At 35.1% G+C, this 16903-nt stretch overlaps 2 protein-coding genes across 2 annotated transcripts; both read right to left on the bottom strand.

Moving 5' to 3' along the window:
* Positions 1–5464: 5464 nt before the first annotated feature.
* Positions 5465–7003, bottom strand: LOC147540270 (F-box/kelch-repeat protein At1g15670-like). Its single transcript, XM_086642671.1, has one exon. It carries the CDS (start codon positions 6889–6891, stop codon positions 5872–5874), a length of 1020 nt encoding a protein of 339 aa, XP_086498797.1. The 5' UTR covers positions 6892–7003; the 3' UTR covers positions 5465–5871.
* A 2626-nt stretch (positions 7004–9629) lies between these two features.
* LOC147540269 (DEAD-box ATP-dependent RNA helicase 37-like) lies at positions 9630–16237 on the bottom strand. The gene is made up of 7 exons (XM_086639836.1): positions 15868–16237; positions 14716–15692; positions 14544–14627; positions 13027–13269; positions 12350–12517; positions 12077–12190; positions 9630–10513 (listed from the first exon to the last, which is right to left on the bottom strand). Exons 2-7 carry the CDS (start codon positions 15478–15480, stop codon positions 9950–9952), a joined length of 1938 nt encoding a protein of 645 aa, XP_086495962.1. The 5' UTR covers positions 15481–15692; positions 15868–16237; the 3' UTR covers positions 9630–9949.
* Positions 16238–16903: the final 666 nt, after the last annotated feature.

Here is a 16903-nt window from a genome sequence, read left to right as displayed (position 1 = left end):
CATTACGATGTCACCCAAGACCTCGATATTAACTAAGTTTTAGTGTACACTTATAGTCCAATTGTACGCACTCTCTCCGAGTAATATAGGGCTATCGCAATCCCCCACCCTTAGCAATGAGTTGTCTGCGGCTCTAAGACCATCTGTGACACCCAGTCTTTATATCGTCTTTGTTTCAGACATCTCTACACAAGTTCATGGTTTCAGAATTTTGTTTCTCGCGAAGTATGTCGGAGCCTACTCAATTTTTTTTGACATATAATAAGTTTGAGCATATGTACACCTATAGCCAAGATTCCAAACTCTTTCCCAAACAAGGTAGAACTATCACAAGTCCAAGTATAGCAGAAAAAAGTTAAACAATAAATTTAGCTCCACCTTAAAATCAATAGGTTTAGTCTGATTAAGTAGACTCATTTTTGTATTATAGGGTAGTGGAAAATAATGAGTACTTGTTGGAAATTTGGGATGAAACCTCATTATGTGACTCTACTACCACTTGGATGATTTTTTTTTTTTTTTTTGTTGAAAGCCACTTGGATGATTTGATGTACAACGAATTTGTGCTAGCAAGTTGTTCCATTTGTCAAATTCTATACTGTTAGGATTGATTCGGATATGTCCACTTTGCTCTACTACCTATAATAGGAATACTTTAATGTGACTATTGATTGGGATTTAGGAATTGCTAAAAATGTCATTAATTTCCATCTAATCCTAATTGGGGGTTGAACTTAACATTTTATTCCTTAAGAGGAAGAATTCCTCATCAATTGATTCAATTCACCCTTACAACAAGGGTATGTCGGTGGAAATACCGATTTTCATTTTAACTATATTATAATTTTTTAGGACTGGTTAGAATAATCATTTACTCACGTAAGGAGATCAGTGATATAGAATCAAAATAATGTACTATAAAGATGTTTTTTTTTTTAATTTAAAGAAGATAATAGTCATTTCAATTATTTGTTATATGTCGACAATAAATTAGAAAACAAGTAGTCGTTTAATTATATTACTTTATTAAGATATGATTTTTATTAGTACAGAAAATGAGAATTTATATGGGTCCTTGGAGAGTGTCTTGATGCATAAAGATTATGGGCTAAGTGGACCAGAGTGATGGGAGGATTTTAGTACTTTTGGATTGTTTAGCTGAACAATATTTTGGAATCTTGTTTATAAATAATTAGAACTAAATTAAGAACTAGTATTAAGGGGGGGGGGGGGGGGGGGTAGTGGAGCCGGACTTTCACAGACTTTCTTAGACAAAATGTCCCGTAGACATTTGAAGACATTTCGGATGAGTTATTATAGACAACATGTGTTCATAGACATTTTCAAGACATTGAGAGTTTGTAGACAAAATGTCTTTATAGACATTTCAAGACATTTGATCCATAGACAAAATTTCCTGGGGACATTTTAAGATCTTGAGTCCATTGACAAAATGTGTAATGCATATTATATTCGTGCTAATCAAAAATATATTTTTCGACTTTTGTAGACATCTGTGAATATTTGTGGACATTGATGGACATTTGGTAGACATTTATTATTTTAATATTATTATTATTATTTAATCACATGAAATAATATATTAATACTAACATTTCAAAAATATATTTTTCGACTTTCGTAAACATCTGTGAATATTTGTGGACATTGATGGACATTTGGTAGATATTTATTATTTTAATATTATTATTATTTTTTAATTACATGAAATAATATATTTATACTAACATTTCAAAAATATATTTTTCGACTTTCGTAGACATCTGTAAATATTGTGGACATTGATGGACATTTGGTAGACATTTACTATTTTAATATTATTATTATTGTTTAATCACATGAAATAATATGTTTATACTAACATTTCAAAAATATATTTTTCGACTTTCGTAGACATCTATGAATATTTGTGGACATTGATGGACATTTGGTAGACATTTATTATTTTAATATTATTATTATTGTTTAATCACATGAAATAATATATTTATACTAACATTTCAAAAATATATTTTTCGACTTTCGTAAACATCTGTGAATATTTGTGGACATTGATGGACATTTGGTAGACATTTATTATTTTAATATTATTATTGTTTTTTGATCACATGATGGACTTCAAATGTCTCTTGTTTTTTGAAAGACATTTTGGCTTCCAAATTTGTCCCAAATCCTTCACAAATTCATCAAACTATGAAGTCCACCAAAGTCTGGGACATATTTTGTCTACAATCGAATGCCTCGGACTTTCATAGACTCTCAAATGTCTGGATTTGAATGCCTCAGACTTTCGTGGACTCTCAAATGTCTGGATTTGAATGCCTCAGACTTTCGCGGACTCTCAAGAGTCCGCGAAAGTCTTGCTCCACTACCCCCCCTAAGTATGATGTATGGAGGACAAATAACTTCAAACCCTTAAAACATTTTTAGTTTCTAGAGTTTGGATTTGAGGATATTAAAGAAAAGGATTTGGTGTTTTTGGTATGTTTAGGTTTCAAATTAGATATCCGACCTTAACATTCCAAGTAAAATACATGTAGAAATCTATTTGATTCTGCATGATCAGGTATTTAACATAGTCTGTCATATTACAAACTTGAAAAAACAAAATTGTCTAGTGTAGTATTAGGTAATCTTGAGAAAATAGTTGTCCCAAATGATCATCCACCTTTCAATTGGGGGTTTGGTTGCCATATCATGCATGATGAGATACACCACTTGAGATGGACAGACAAATTCTTCTAGAAACTATTCTTTCTTCTTTTTTTTTTTGTTAAAAGTTCTAGAAACTATTCACTTTTTATGAGATTCTTTTGCTTAAAGAAATGTCATTGATTGGAAGGGTTTTGGGTGATTCAATGGACACTGAGAAAAGAGAAAAATATCTGTCATTTTTGGTCATTTCAGCTTTTCCTTTTTATTGTCTTTTCACTCTTAGAGGATTCTTTCATTTTTTTTTTTGATGCTAAAAGATATTTAAGAGTGAAGGAATTTTATAGAAGGACATGGACCAAAGACAGATATTTAACAAGTGGACACTAGACCATGATCACTTTCTTTAAAAGATAAATTGATGAAAAGAAGAGCTCAATTTGATCCCAAATTGAGAATAACTTGATCCCAAGTGGTCACAAATTTGTCTAACTTAAAATTTGGGTCTTCAATTATTAAGGAATTTTCACTCGTCTAATATATCTTTTAAACCAGAACTCAAAAAAAAAGTATACTGAAGTCAAGAAACAGGAAGATTATATCACAATCAAATTCTAAGATAGACAAATTTGAGGACTTGAATGCTAAATACTCGATTTATATGGAATAAGTCTATGTTTCCGTTGCGTGCGAAGGTAAATCAAAAAATAAAACCATCAGTATTTATCATCTCGTACAATTCTTTGCAATAAAATTAATTGATTTCAGACTGTTATTTTTTTTTTATTCTCTCTACCCTTAACATGATTATGTCTCTTGTTTTCACTCTAAATTTAGGGAAGCAAAAAAGGATGGACTACCATTATTGGTCTTAACAAATCATTATAAACATTATTATTTTAATGTTTTTTGTTTTATTTGATCATTATTCTAATATCATATTAAACATATATTTTAGGTCAAATCTTGCAGCCCTTAACTATTAACTTCAATCCTACTTTTAATGCAAAAAGATTATAATTTATATGTGATAGGGCCCAAATATATGGAAGATCACATGCTTGGGCACATTATGTTGATTAAACAAGTTTATATCTTGTGTCTACATTATTATATGTCTTTTCTAATTTCTAAACTGTTTTCCTATTCCTTCACTTAGTTTTAAAATGGTAAATCATGGGACCCTATTCCTTATTAGGGTGAACCCTTCCATACTCAATCAACTTCCTTACAAGAGGGGGCCCAACAACTTGCAATTACAAAAATTGTGAGGTTGATTTTCTAGACTTCCTTTAGCTAGATTACATGTGAGTTTACTTTGACAAATTTATTAGGATTTGTTTGTATTCAAGCTTTTACGAGAAGGACCTAACGAGAGAATATAAAGAATTTCTTTCAACAAAAAGAAAAAGAAGATATAAATAATTTATTTCCAATGAAAGAAATTGTATTGTCGTTAAGTGTAATTCTATTTTGGAAAACAAAAATCAGAAAATAAAATCACTATTTGAATATATGAGTGTCTATATGCACAAAAATTTGACATGTTGAACCTATAGTTTAAGATAGAAGTTTTTTGATACATATGTGCTGATACTGATTATTGTTAATAACTATTAAGGTACGCCCTTTCCACTACGAAATTACGAAATGAGGAAATTTGTCACATGGCATAACTCTCTGTAATAACCAAGTCCTTTTAAGAGTCTTGCAATAAAAAAAAAGGTCCTTTTAAGAGTAATAATAAAGCAACATAATAATGTTGTCCCTTTTTATGCTATCCAAACAGTAAATGGTTGAGAATGTTTTCAACTTGCAACAAGATATACATATTTTAATTAAAAAACACATGTAATTGATCAATCAAGTGGGTCTTCTTCATTGTTGCATATGTTGATTTCATTCTTTGGGACAATCTCTTTCGAAATAGCTCTCGTTTTCTGAAAATAAATTGTCTGATAAACGACAATGTTAAATGACCCTATGGAAAAACCCAAACGAGATTGAGGCACATATATTCAAAGAAGCGAAGGAAAGAGAAAGCAAGAATCGTTAGATTTAACAAAGAGAAATTTGTTAAATCACGTATAAATTCTTTGTTTTGGTGAAAAAGGATCAGTCCATATTTTTTTTGGTCTTCAACTCCCTATGTAATTTTTCTTCAACAAAAAAAAACTCCCTATGTAATTTTTAATTTGCAACAATTTTACAACACTTTGCGACAGCTTTGCAACACCTTCCGACAGCTTTGCAACACTTTACAACATCTTTGCAAAAAATATTGGGTTTTTAGTTAAACAAAATACAAATTTTTAGATTTTTAACTAAAAAAATACAAATTTCAGGTTTTTAACTTAAAAAATATAATTTGTCTTTTAAACCAAAAAAAAGTTTAAAATTGGGTCTTCGGTCTAAATTTCTGTTTAACAAATTCTAAAAAATCATTCACAGTTCTCTTCGAAATTGTTTGAGTATGTCATTTACAAACTCCAGGATCTCGTTAGCAGTGATTCTTAAAACTTGAAGCTTTGCGAGCTCATCTGAGTCAGGAAGAATATGGGACAACATCCATATATACATTTCAATCATAATTCAAAATTTTCTGTGTCTTCACATGTTGATGTAGCATCATCTGACTACAAACTACATTGACTTGGTGTCTCTTCTACGAGATTATTTGTACATCAAAATTACTTCATTTTTCGATAATGAGACCACATTTACTCGATTTCATAAGAAACATTTCAAAATGCATATACTCATCGAAATAATAACAAACAACACGAAGTTATTGAAATAATGCATAAAAAAATCACATTAAAAACTAGGGACACAACAAAAACTAAATATTCAACTCATTTTTGTTCTTATATTACAAATATAGATTATCCGCTCATCTTATCTTACATTTCTCCGCATTCGAAAAGATATCATGCAGTTCCACTTAGAGAGTATCATGTTCGATAGTTTATGTTTCTAGCGTGCATGAAATATCAACATTATGTATTTCGTAAAACATAACATATCCCAGTAAAATAAAATAAAAACGAAAACTTTCTCCCTCTTAGAACTTGTAAGGAGACAATATTTGTAAATTCTATCTTTTATAAGATTATAAACCACCTCAAATCTAAGGATAAGAGGCTCCTCAAAATCAAGCCCAATGGAAATCTCTACTTGAAGAAAACTTTTTGACCTTCAAATCTCCAAAGAGCAACCAGATTGAACAAAACCAGAGAACTCATCAGGAACTTCAATTTTAATTAATTTACCATTATACCCTTCAATTAGAAAGAAACCTTGTGGAGCTCCCTGGTATGTCACACCAGTAACGAGAGTCGTCCGATTCCCTAACTCAACCCCACAAGCTCCAACTTGAACCGCTGAGTCCAACTCGTTCCAACAAATCAAATTCCCATCTTTTCCAACACCCACACAAGCTCTTGGACAATTATTACCAATCCAAGCCGATTCAACTCGTTTCCACTCACCTGTACTGATTTGATACGATTCAATACTAGTCACAAATCTCCCTTGATGCTCAGTACTATAACCACTAACAACCCAAAACTCGGTTCCGATTATTACCCCTTCACATTCATCTCTTTCTTCACTCATCTGAGTCAACTCGGTCCACTCATCTTTCCTCAAATCGTATTCCCATGCCGATTTCAATGCGGTTTTGTTCTCATCATGACCACCTGCAACAAATACTTTCCCATCCATGGCAGCTGATGCGAAAAAAGATCGTTTCGATGGCATATTCTTACCTTGTTTCCACCTCCGAGTTGTGAAATCGTATATGAATAAATCGGTAATCGGTACCCAACTCGTTGGATCCCAACCACCCATGAGAACTAATTTGCCTTCTACACTTGAGATTGAAGAAAATAATGGAAGCCCATTTGGGTATTTTGGAACAGGATCAAGCCATACCCATGATTGATTGACTGAGTCGAAGATAGCGATTCCATATGAAGGTGGTGATCCGTCTGGTTTGACTCCTTCTACTGAGTTGGGTTGAATCGGTTGTGATTGAACTAAACAAGCTACTTTATGGGTTTTACCAGCTTGTTTTCTATGGAAATAGAAGTCTTTGCTTTCTAGAAGATTTTTCCACCTTTGACAAACTCGGGCGGCGACTCGGTGGTCTGTGTAATTTAACCGAGTTAAACATTCTAAACCGATTTCTTCTGGTAGACCGGGAATCAACTCCATCTCTTTCTCTTTTTGGGGTTTTTTTTCTCTCTCGTCACTCACTCTCTCTATCTCTTCTAGTCTCTAGTTTCTTGTTTGTTTCTCTCTCTCTCCCCCTCTTTCTAGGTTTGTGATAAGGAAGTTTGGAAGAAATGGGATGGTATTTATAGAAATAAAGTTAGGGGAAATTTTCATTTTGGCCTCATATTTAACCAACATCCAAAATGACCCCCTAAATCAAACTTCGTTCCGTCAAGTTTAGACATATGACTCTCTTTCCTTTTTTTGGCTACTAGGTGTTCACCACGTCTGTAGGACACGGTAGATCTCTTTATCGTAGTAAATATCTGAGCTAAGTTTGTGTAGGTAAGATATCACACGTAAGAGATTCTTACAAAACAACAACAAAATCAATTAACTAACAAAAACTACTAGCAATTAACTTCACTTAATACTTACAAATTTTTTTAACTTCGACACAAATAGAGGAGTGAGAACTGAGTTATACCCAAATGTTAATGGACAAAGAGTCTCAATGAAATTGCTAAGATTAAGAAAAAATGCCTATGGATTGACTAGATTACCCTACAATTATTTGTATAAATAGTAAAAGAATTTAAAATGTGAGATGTATAGACTTATGTAACTTGCTCTAATAGTGAGAAAGATAATCGTAGGATGTGGTTGATACAGTTGTGTCCATGATGACGTAAATCTCATCTGTAGGATAGAATCTATATCAGACTCTGAAACAAAAATGGACAACCAGACTTATCTCCCAAATAACCAATCGATCTGTTTAAATATATAAAAATTTGTTTAAGACAACTTTCGTCCCTGTATTTTCGTTCTTTAGAACTGATCTGAAAATGAGTCCACGTCAAGGAATGGTAGGTCGGGTATATGCTGGTGAATCACTATGTTTCTACTCTCTATCACACACACATACACACACATTTCTATGAAAGGGATCAAACCGCGGGGCTATTTTGAAAGTTAGTTGAAATACAGGGGCATATTTTTGTTAGTGATAAATATGTAGTCAAAATGAAATTAACCCATATACAAGTGGACAGACTTCCACATGTCATTCAGATATTGCATCTTAAGTTACGTTAGGAGTACGACAATAAAGTCAAGCAAAAAAATATCAAGAGAAATCCAACGGCTGAGATAAAATTGGGGAAGTGAAAAACAGTATGATATTAGTTTGTTATTGATAAGGCCATAAGAGATAGTAATAGACATGAAAGGGTTGAGAGAAAAAAAAAAAAAAAAGATGTCGACTTTAAAGTGGGTCCCATAGTATAGATAAGCTAAGGGGTATTCTCGTCATAATTTGAAAGAGTAAGGAATTTGGGATAAGTTTTATCCACAGGGTTTTGGGGTGAGATCTTTTTTAATGAGTGTACTTGTTTAATCAAGAATGTGGGCCAACCATGTCAAGAAGAAAAAGATAGATTGAGAGGAATGATATGAAAAGGGATTGTGTGGATCAAATTTGAGTTAAGATCATATACAAGAAGTAAACAAGCACAAAATGAGTAAAGAGAGATAAAGAAAGAGAGGGCTAGATGAAAACTTGGGAGGCTATAATCTTAGAGGTCACAAAAAAGAAGATAGGAGAACGTTACGATTTTCTGTTTACTTAAACATATTGGAAGTCTTTTTCTGCACATATTGGAAGTCTCTTTCTGCGACAATAATACATGGTAGAACATTCATGTTGCCATTTTATTTCGATCTGCTTATATATGTGCTATAATTTGTTCGTAAATTTGATATATTTTTTATTTTTTTCCTTTAGTTTTATTTTGATGTAATATTGTGGAACAAGGTGCATATGAATTTCTAACTATATGGAATTGACAAGACAAGCATGAGAAAGATTGAGTAATTTATTTGAAACTTATCTTGCTTGGAACACTTTTAACAAAAAAAAAATCTTGCTTGGAACACTTTTAACAAAAAAAAAATCTTGCTTGGAACACAAAGTTGGATAGAAAATGATAGATCAAGAACAAGGGGGTTGGAGTATGTTTTATTAGACGGTGAGGTCCCAACCCCAACCCCAACCCCAACCGTGAATCTCTTAAGTCCACACTTTTCATTGATTTCCAACTATAAATCCTAACGAAAATATGTATATATTTATAATAATAACAATAATAATTCAACTTCTATCCTAGCTATGACGAACACGGGGGTTCGCAAAATCGATAGAGTTCTCTAATCTTGTCGATGCAAAGAAACTTAAGAGAACAAAGAGGCCTTAACACGAGGAGTGAAAAAAAAAATATCTAATTTAAGAGAGATAAATACCAAAATCCAAATAGAGATTTAGGCTTTGGAATCACACCTATATAAGTTACTAACTTCTATCATCTAAAAATGAAACTAAATCTAAAATCCAAAAAATGTTTGTAATGACACAACAAATTTAGAACAACTATACAACAGATTTCATTTATGGTGGTGTCTAGTTCTTTTTTCGAACAAAAAGTATACTCGACCCGCCTCTTGGGATTCCCAGTTGAACCGCTTGGGTTTCTCTCCTCACATGTTTAGTCACATGGAGAGACAAATCCTTGTTTCTCCTACAAGCAGTTCAAATGTGAGTCCAAAGAGGTGGGTCATGTAGACTAGGTGTTCTTCGAAGGTTTAAGCCCATTGTTTCATTTTCGTGCCTCCATATTACAAAATAAAGCTTCCAAACTCGAGGAAATATAATGACCTTGATTTGCAAGGGAAGGTTACAAAGAAAAAGAAATCAAAATCTTCTCATGGTGTCATTGTTAGTAAGATTTTCAATACCTTCCATCCAACCAATTAAATTTTAGTACTACCTATAACCCTAATTAAACCCCTTTTCACTTCATTTAACAATTCAAGAACATTTCTCCCCCACCAAAAACCAAATGGGAGAATAACCCCAAAAATAACTAAATACATTATTTTCAACAAAAAAAAAGAAATGAAAAGATAATGAATAGTTATGACCTGTTACCCGCGATAAGCTTGATAGATATCTCATCAGGGTGCACAAGAAAGTACCTGAGTCAAAAGCCATGATTTCTTGCTAATCCCAAGCACTGGTCACCCCTGCTGCACCATACCCACCACCACCAACACCACCACCACCACCATATCCACCACCACTACCACCATATCCACCACCACCATATCCACCTTGTGGTGCTCCATAACCGCCTTGTGCTACATATCCACCGCCACTATAATAATCTCCACCACCACTACCCCTATTGAAAGAGGAATCCCTTCTGAAATCACGACCGCCAAAACGGCCACCGCCTGAACGACGGTTCTTTCCTCCACCATAAGAAGACCGATCAGCGTATCGAGAAAGCCAAGCAGGTACTTCTTGGTTAGATTCTTGCATTAGCTCCGCCAGTGTTCTTGCCAAAGATGAATTCTTCTCATTAAAGAACGCAGTTGCCAGACCCGATTTACCTGCTCGACCTGTACGCCCTATCCTATGGACGTAATCGTCAATGTCGTTTGGAAGGTCAAAGTTAACAACATGTGCAACATGTGGAATATCAAGACCACGAGCGGCAACGTCTGTTGCAACCAATATAGGAGTTGTGCCACTTTTGAAAGATCTCAACGCATATTCCCTTTCCTGCCGACATAACCACAGTTAGTAATGTTATATACACATACAACCAGTAAACAATTACGAACAAATATTATTTTCTTACTAAAAAGTAACGAAAAATTACAAGCTAAACACTTGCTGAAAGAAACGGATATGTTCCATTAATCAGTCCTACACTACAAGTCTAATGCACACACTTCATATGAAATCCATCACAGACTTCACAGAAAGTCATCTATCGGAAAATCTCTGTCCAAAGTTAATCTTGGGTAGTCAAGAAGTGAAGAGTTGGGAAGTAATTCTGATTTCAGAGTTCTATAATTCGGTTTTCAGTTGTCTGATTCATCAGGTTCCAGGCAGATCCTACCAGGGACTGAAAGACCCCTGTTGCTCCAAGATCTGCTACTCATCTAGGCCGCCAAACAAGCCCTCGAGTTCAGTTGCTCGTTTGTCGTCATTTTGTCGAAGGTAATAGCATTCTTTTAAACATATCAGCGAACGCTCCAACTCATTCAAAATGAAAAGGCAAACAACCATTAATCAAGCTACCATGCTACCTAAACATCAAAGTCTAATTGTATCGTGATATTTACTATCAAAAGGATTTTACAGTATCCAAATACACCCCTACTGCTTGCTAAGGTAACTGTCGCTGCTCTACTGGTCCTCCTAACGAGTATCACTAGGAGTCCTGCATATTTGAAGAACCTGAATCTCTTGGATTTATCTACAGAAAATCCTACTTATCTTTTCACTGGTCCATAACAGAATTTACATTTCCCCACCACACATAAAAGCAGCCCTCTGCAGTACACAGCCCAACTTATGTTGGGTATGTTATAGCACCAAGCTAGCAATAATACCAAGCTAGCACATTAAACTCAAATCAAAAGATATGCAGTGTCCCCAGAGAATAAAACTCTCATCTATAGGTACAAGATGGAGAGTACACCAACATTAGATCCAAATAACCAACACCCTTCAGATCATATTGCCAGGAAACATAAGTTAAAATGGAGAGACTTAAGTAAACTCGGGTCAAATAGAAGAAATGATTAAGTGATATATTAATTATTAAAAGACCAAAAACAATCTAAAGAGTGAATTTGAGAACAGAATATTCTTGACAGCCAAAAAAAGGAGAGAAACTGAGTGGAAATATTGAAAAGTGTACTCATAAATTGAAGATATCACCAGGCTTACTGAGTGGTGGAAGAGATTACTGACACCAATGCAAATATGGTTGGGATAAATCCACAAAATGATTATGATCTTAGAAAATGTTTTCATACTATATACTGGCATAAGTTCAAAACTTGTGTTATAGATCTTGGCTCATTCTTATAAATCTAAGGACTTAACTACGGTTCCAAAAATGCACCAATACTAGCATGAGGTCCAAACTTGGGCATTGGACATTTGGACCTCAGCTCATTCTTAAGATCGGATAAGGATCAGTATAATTATCAAATCCACTACACAGGCTTGTCAGTGTCAAGATCTCTAAATCATTTAAGGTTGTAACTGAGGCTACGTCAGAAACTAAAAACAGGAGACAGCATCAAAGGGTAAAGTCGATCGATTTACCTGTTGGGATCTATCTCCATGGATAGAGGTTGCAGGAAAACCGTTCATGCATAGCCAGTGTTCTAATGAATCAGCTCCCTTCTTTGTCTCCACAAAAACTAAGGTCAGAGCTTGCTGAAATATCATTAAGAGAATACTGATCATTATGAGCCTTTTAGACATAATGAAGAATATATGCAAAGGAAGTTGAACCACGACTGCTCTCTGGCTTCCAGAGAAGAAAACATCTGTAGCAAAACCAGTAAAGTATGAAGACTACGGGGTTTACTTTACCTTTCCATGAGCTCCATTTTCCCTTTGAGCATGCAGAAGATCCATGAGGTGGCTTCTTTTATCCGACTCCTGGACGAATTCAACTCTTTGAACAATCAAATCAGTACTTGAACCAACCCTTCCAACAGCCAAGAAAATGTAATTGGAGAGGAAGTCCGAGGCCAGTCTCTGCATTTACAATGAAGCACAAGTTAAGAGGATCTTTAATATCAGTACACATTAGCTACTGCATAACTTCTTCACAAGACTAGCAGTGGCACATTTTCAGACAAGACTTCACATAATTTTTTCTTTTACAAAAAGAGTAACTCACAGCAATAATTAGGGCTGACAATGGATCAGGACAACCCAGTGCCTCACTCAAACAAGATCCAGACCTAAAAACCGGGATAAAATAAGCTATTGGAAAGGATTTGATTCAGATCTGATAATAACCCGATCTGACAATATTGTTTCTATGTCAAGACGAAGCATGGTGTCCTCGCATCATAATTTGTAATATACTATCGTGAAAGGTCTCTGGAGTCCAAGTTTAAATTTCATCTGAGAAAAAAGGCTTTCATATACTCCAGAAAATATACTTGCATGATTTTAACTTCAAACCAGCAGGAATCATCCTACATGGCTACATGATTAAGCACAAAGAGAAGAAGGTATCTTAAAACACCTCAACGGACCTGTATCTCTTTTGGAAAAGTTGCACTAAAGAGCATGGTCTGTCTTGCACCTTGTGGAGGCATGTCCATTTGCTCAACAATCTTTCTGATTTGTGGCTCAAAACCCATATCCAGCATCCGATCTGCCTCATCTAGGGCCAAATACCTGATCATTTGCAATGAAACCCTAGCCCTTTCAAGCAAATCCACCAATCTTCCTGGCGTTGCCACAAGAATATCGACACCTCTCTCCAGATCCCGCAGCTGAATAACAGAATAAACTCTATTAGGGTACGTCTATCTATTTCAATAACAATAAACTAAGAACCCGAATTCTATCCACCAAGGATCACTAATACAAAAAAAGCACAAGAATAATACTCATCAAGTTAGAGAGTTGAACAGTTTTGAGGGGAGTTTTAACTCCAATAGTACAAAATAGTAGCTCATGCAAAGGACAAGAGGTAAACATTTACGCGGCCTTACTAGATTATATGAACCAAGGTACTAAAAATTGTGAAATGACCCAACTATTTCCGGCTTTGTTGGCCACCAACAAGAAAAGCAACATGTGATGCCATTTAGGTGCTTACATTGGTCGATACTATTGTATATTGGCATGAATAAAAATATGCATAAAAAGAACACATCAGAAAATGTGAAGTTTAAGAAAAAGAAAAAAATTATGGCCAACAGATTCCGATCTTCTTACAGAATAGAATGAATTACTTAACCTTACAAAACATTAAATTGTTAACGTCGAGTCATTGTTCATTAATTTGACCGACTCCTATGACAAACTTTTCTATTCTTATAAAGCATCTAAGAGTGGTTTTAATATTTGTCACCAGCTTACACCTCAAGACACGCCTTGAGATGCGCAACGAGGCATATGCATCTACCACCCATACTAAAACGTATTGCTTAAGTTCACGCATAGTAAAAACTAAGAAAACTGATATCTTTTGTTTGTAAACACATAAAGACTTTAAATTATTAAAGCAAAGTAAAAGAAAACTATTTGACGTAGATGTATCATCTCTTCTTTTAAAAAAAAATTAGTGCATCTCTCTAAAGCCTTATGCATATGCCTCAGATCGGTGTCTCGCCTTTCTTAGCAGACTGCCTTGAGGCAGAAAAATGAAATTCTAAGATCTAACAGATTCTATAATTTTAATTTTTTGTAACAATCAGAATTGTCGTTAGACCATTGATTATTTGTTTCTTTTATTGTTTGTTAACTTCTTTGAGAATCTATGATATTTCTCATTTAAACAATCTTTTCAGCGATCTGTAAATATTTTTTATGGTAACCAAATAGTTCCACAAATATTCTAGTCTCCAAGAAGGCCAAAATTTTGTAATGGAACACCTCCACATGAGTAAATCCTTGTCTAAGTGATACATAAACTACATGATAAATCGTACACGAAGTGAAAATCGAACTTTTATGCGATACGTTAATAACAAAATCATTGGTTAACCCAATAATAATTCCTGGCTAAGTTAGTCAGCTAAAACAATTAAGAATACCAAACCTGTTGATTAATTGGGGCACCTCCATAAGCAACAACCACCCTAACACCGGTTTGGTACGAAAACTTCTTTGCTTCCTCATGTATCTATGAAAATAGAGAAATAACAAAAATACTTCAACTGTAACATCACTCTCAATTGCGTAAATAGAAATAATTCGAACACGAAAATTACCTGGCATGATAGCTCCCGCGTAGGAGAGAGAATAAGTGCTAGTGGGAAAGCTGTACGTACACCACGCGGTCTTTGCGCAATCTGCCCAGTCATAATTCCACTTATAATTGGAAAACAGAAAGCAGCTGTCTTCCCGGACCCAGTCTGGGCACAAGCCATCAAGTCTCGACCAGCGAGAGAAATTGGAATGGCATGTCTTTGAACAGGTGTGGGCTTAACATACTTGCATCTCCTTATATTAAGATTAAGTGCTTCTCCTAAATCAATATCAGCAAAAGTATTCACTGGTGGTGGAACATTATCACCACTCGTCTCAACCGGAATATCTTCGTAGGCGTCGAAGTTAATCCCAGTGTTTTCTTCTGCAATAACAGGTTCTGCAGCATCAGCAACGTCATTTCCGAACGGATTAACCTCCCGGTCTCTCCCACGATCCCATCCTCCACTTCTATTATTCCAGCCACCACCGCCAATTCTACCACCACCTCCAAAATTAGGCTGCCCTAAATCCGCTCTAGGACCACCCCACCGATTACCGCCAAATGGAGCACCACCATAGCCAGATCCATCATTACCAGTCGCAGGACCCGTATAGCCTGGAACAGGTGATTGTGATGAAGGAGGCCGGTTACGGAGATGAGGTGGAACATATCCACCAGCACGTTGATTAGTACTATTACCAACCGAACCGCTACTAGGAGAAGAACCAGCAGCTGAGTTCTCAGCTACAGAGTTCGCAACAGAATCCGCCCATGAACTTCGCATTATATAAATTTCCTCCTCTTTTACAGAAACCCTATCAAATTCTCGAGCCAGAATAAAAGAACTTCCCTAAAATCCAAATTTCAAACTCAACCCTTATAATAACCTCCCAAATTTTTATCCAGCATTAACGACCTTAACTTACTGATATAATAATACTCTAGAATAAAACCTAATCTTCTTTTCTTCTTCCTCTAATCAACTCTCTTAAAACCCTAAGGAAAAAAAAAAATCAAATCTATCAACTCAGATTAATCAATTAAATCTAAAACATAAACAAACAATTACATTTCAGTGAGAGTATAAACACAAACCAAATCTACCATATTTCATTTTTCACGATAGTAGCAAATAGATAACAACAGAAATGAGATGAAGTAAAGAAGGTACCAGTGTAGATAATAAGAAACGAAAGCCTAGAAATTTGGATTTTAGTGGAGGATTGTTAAGCATGTAGTAGGAACCCTAAAGCTAAAGGTTCGCAGAGAAATCTGAGTCGAAGAAATAAAAGCGTGAAGGAAGACGGCACCAAAATGCTAAAATCTCTCACTCCCTTCTTTTTCTATTTCTTTTCTTCTTTTGGTTGTTGATTTGGGGAGAGAAGAAATCGTTATGGGGACGGAAATTCCAAATGGAGGAGTCATGTACTTCCTCAGACAGTTCAACAAAAAAAAATGTACTTCCTCAGACAGTTCAACAAAAAAAAATGTACTTCCTCAGATTCTACGAGACAAATATAACTTCAATTTATGTAGTATATTATATTATTCGTGTTGGTTTAGAACTCTATAAAAAATCCCACCTAGACAATTTTGTGGCGGTACTGGTGGAAGTATTGCACTGGAGGTATGGTGGTGGTGGTTGAAGTGTAGGGTGATTTGATTGTGGTGGTGATGAAGATAAGATGATGGTCGAAGGTGTCATTCTGCCGTGATGGATGTACAGTAGTGGTGGCGGTGATACGATTATGGCAGAGATATAGTGGTAGTGGTTGAGGTGTGGTATCAGAAGTATAGTGCTCATGTTGATGTAGGTAAGGCGACCGATGAGTGGTAATGATAGTGACTATGTTGGTGGAAGTGTGGTGGAGCAGAAATACATTTGTTGCGGATACGGTTGGTCTAACTCATATAACCAACAAACTTTACTGGCAGTCTGTAGTTACGGGATATGTATTCAAAGTTCAAACCGTCTACTTCAGGAGCCGACAGTGTTCACAACGACCGAGAGGGGTATGTATTCAAACTGTCTACTTCAGGAGTTCATTCTGAAGTGACGGGGCGTTTCCGCCAAAAGGTAAATATTATGTCTAGGTCTGACTGGGGATAGCAATTTTCTTCTGCATGTGTCACGGAGTTTTGAAAACTTCAAACATCTCATAGATAAAAGGTCCATTTCAGCGCCACAAACTTTTTTCATTTGAGAT

Source organism: Eschscholzia californica, unplaced genomic scaffold, assembly GCF_041429995.1.
Source record: "Eschscholzia californica isolate CP2 unplaced genomic scaffold, dmEscCali1.0.p SCAF_5, whole genome shotgun sequence".
Lineage (NCBI taxonomy): Eukaryota > Viridiplantae > Streptophyta > Magnoliopsida > Ranunculales > Papaveraceae > Eschscholzia > Eschscholzia californica.
Note: the sequence above shows the minus strand (reverse complement) of the source record. Positions and strands in the feature narration are given on the sequence as shown.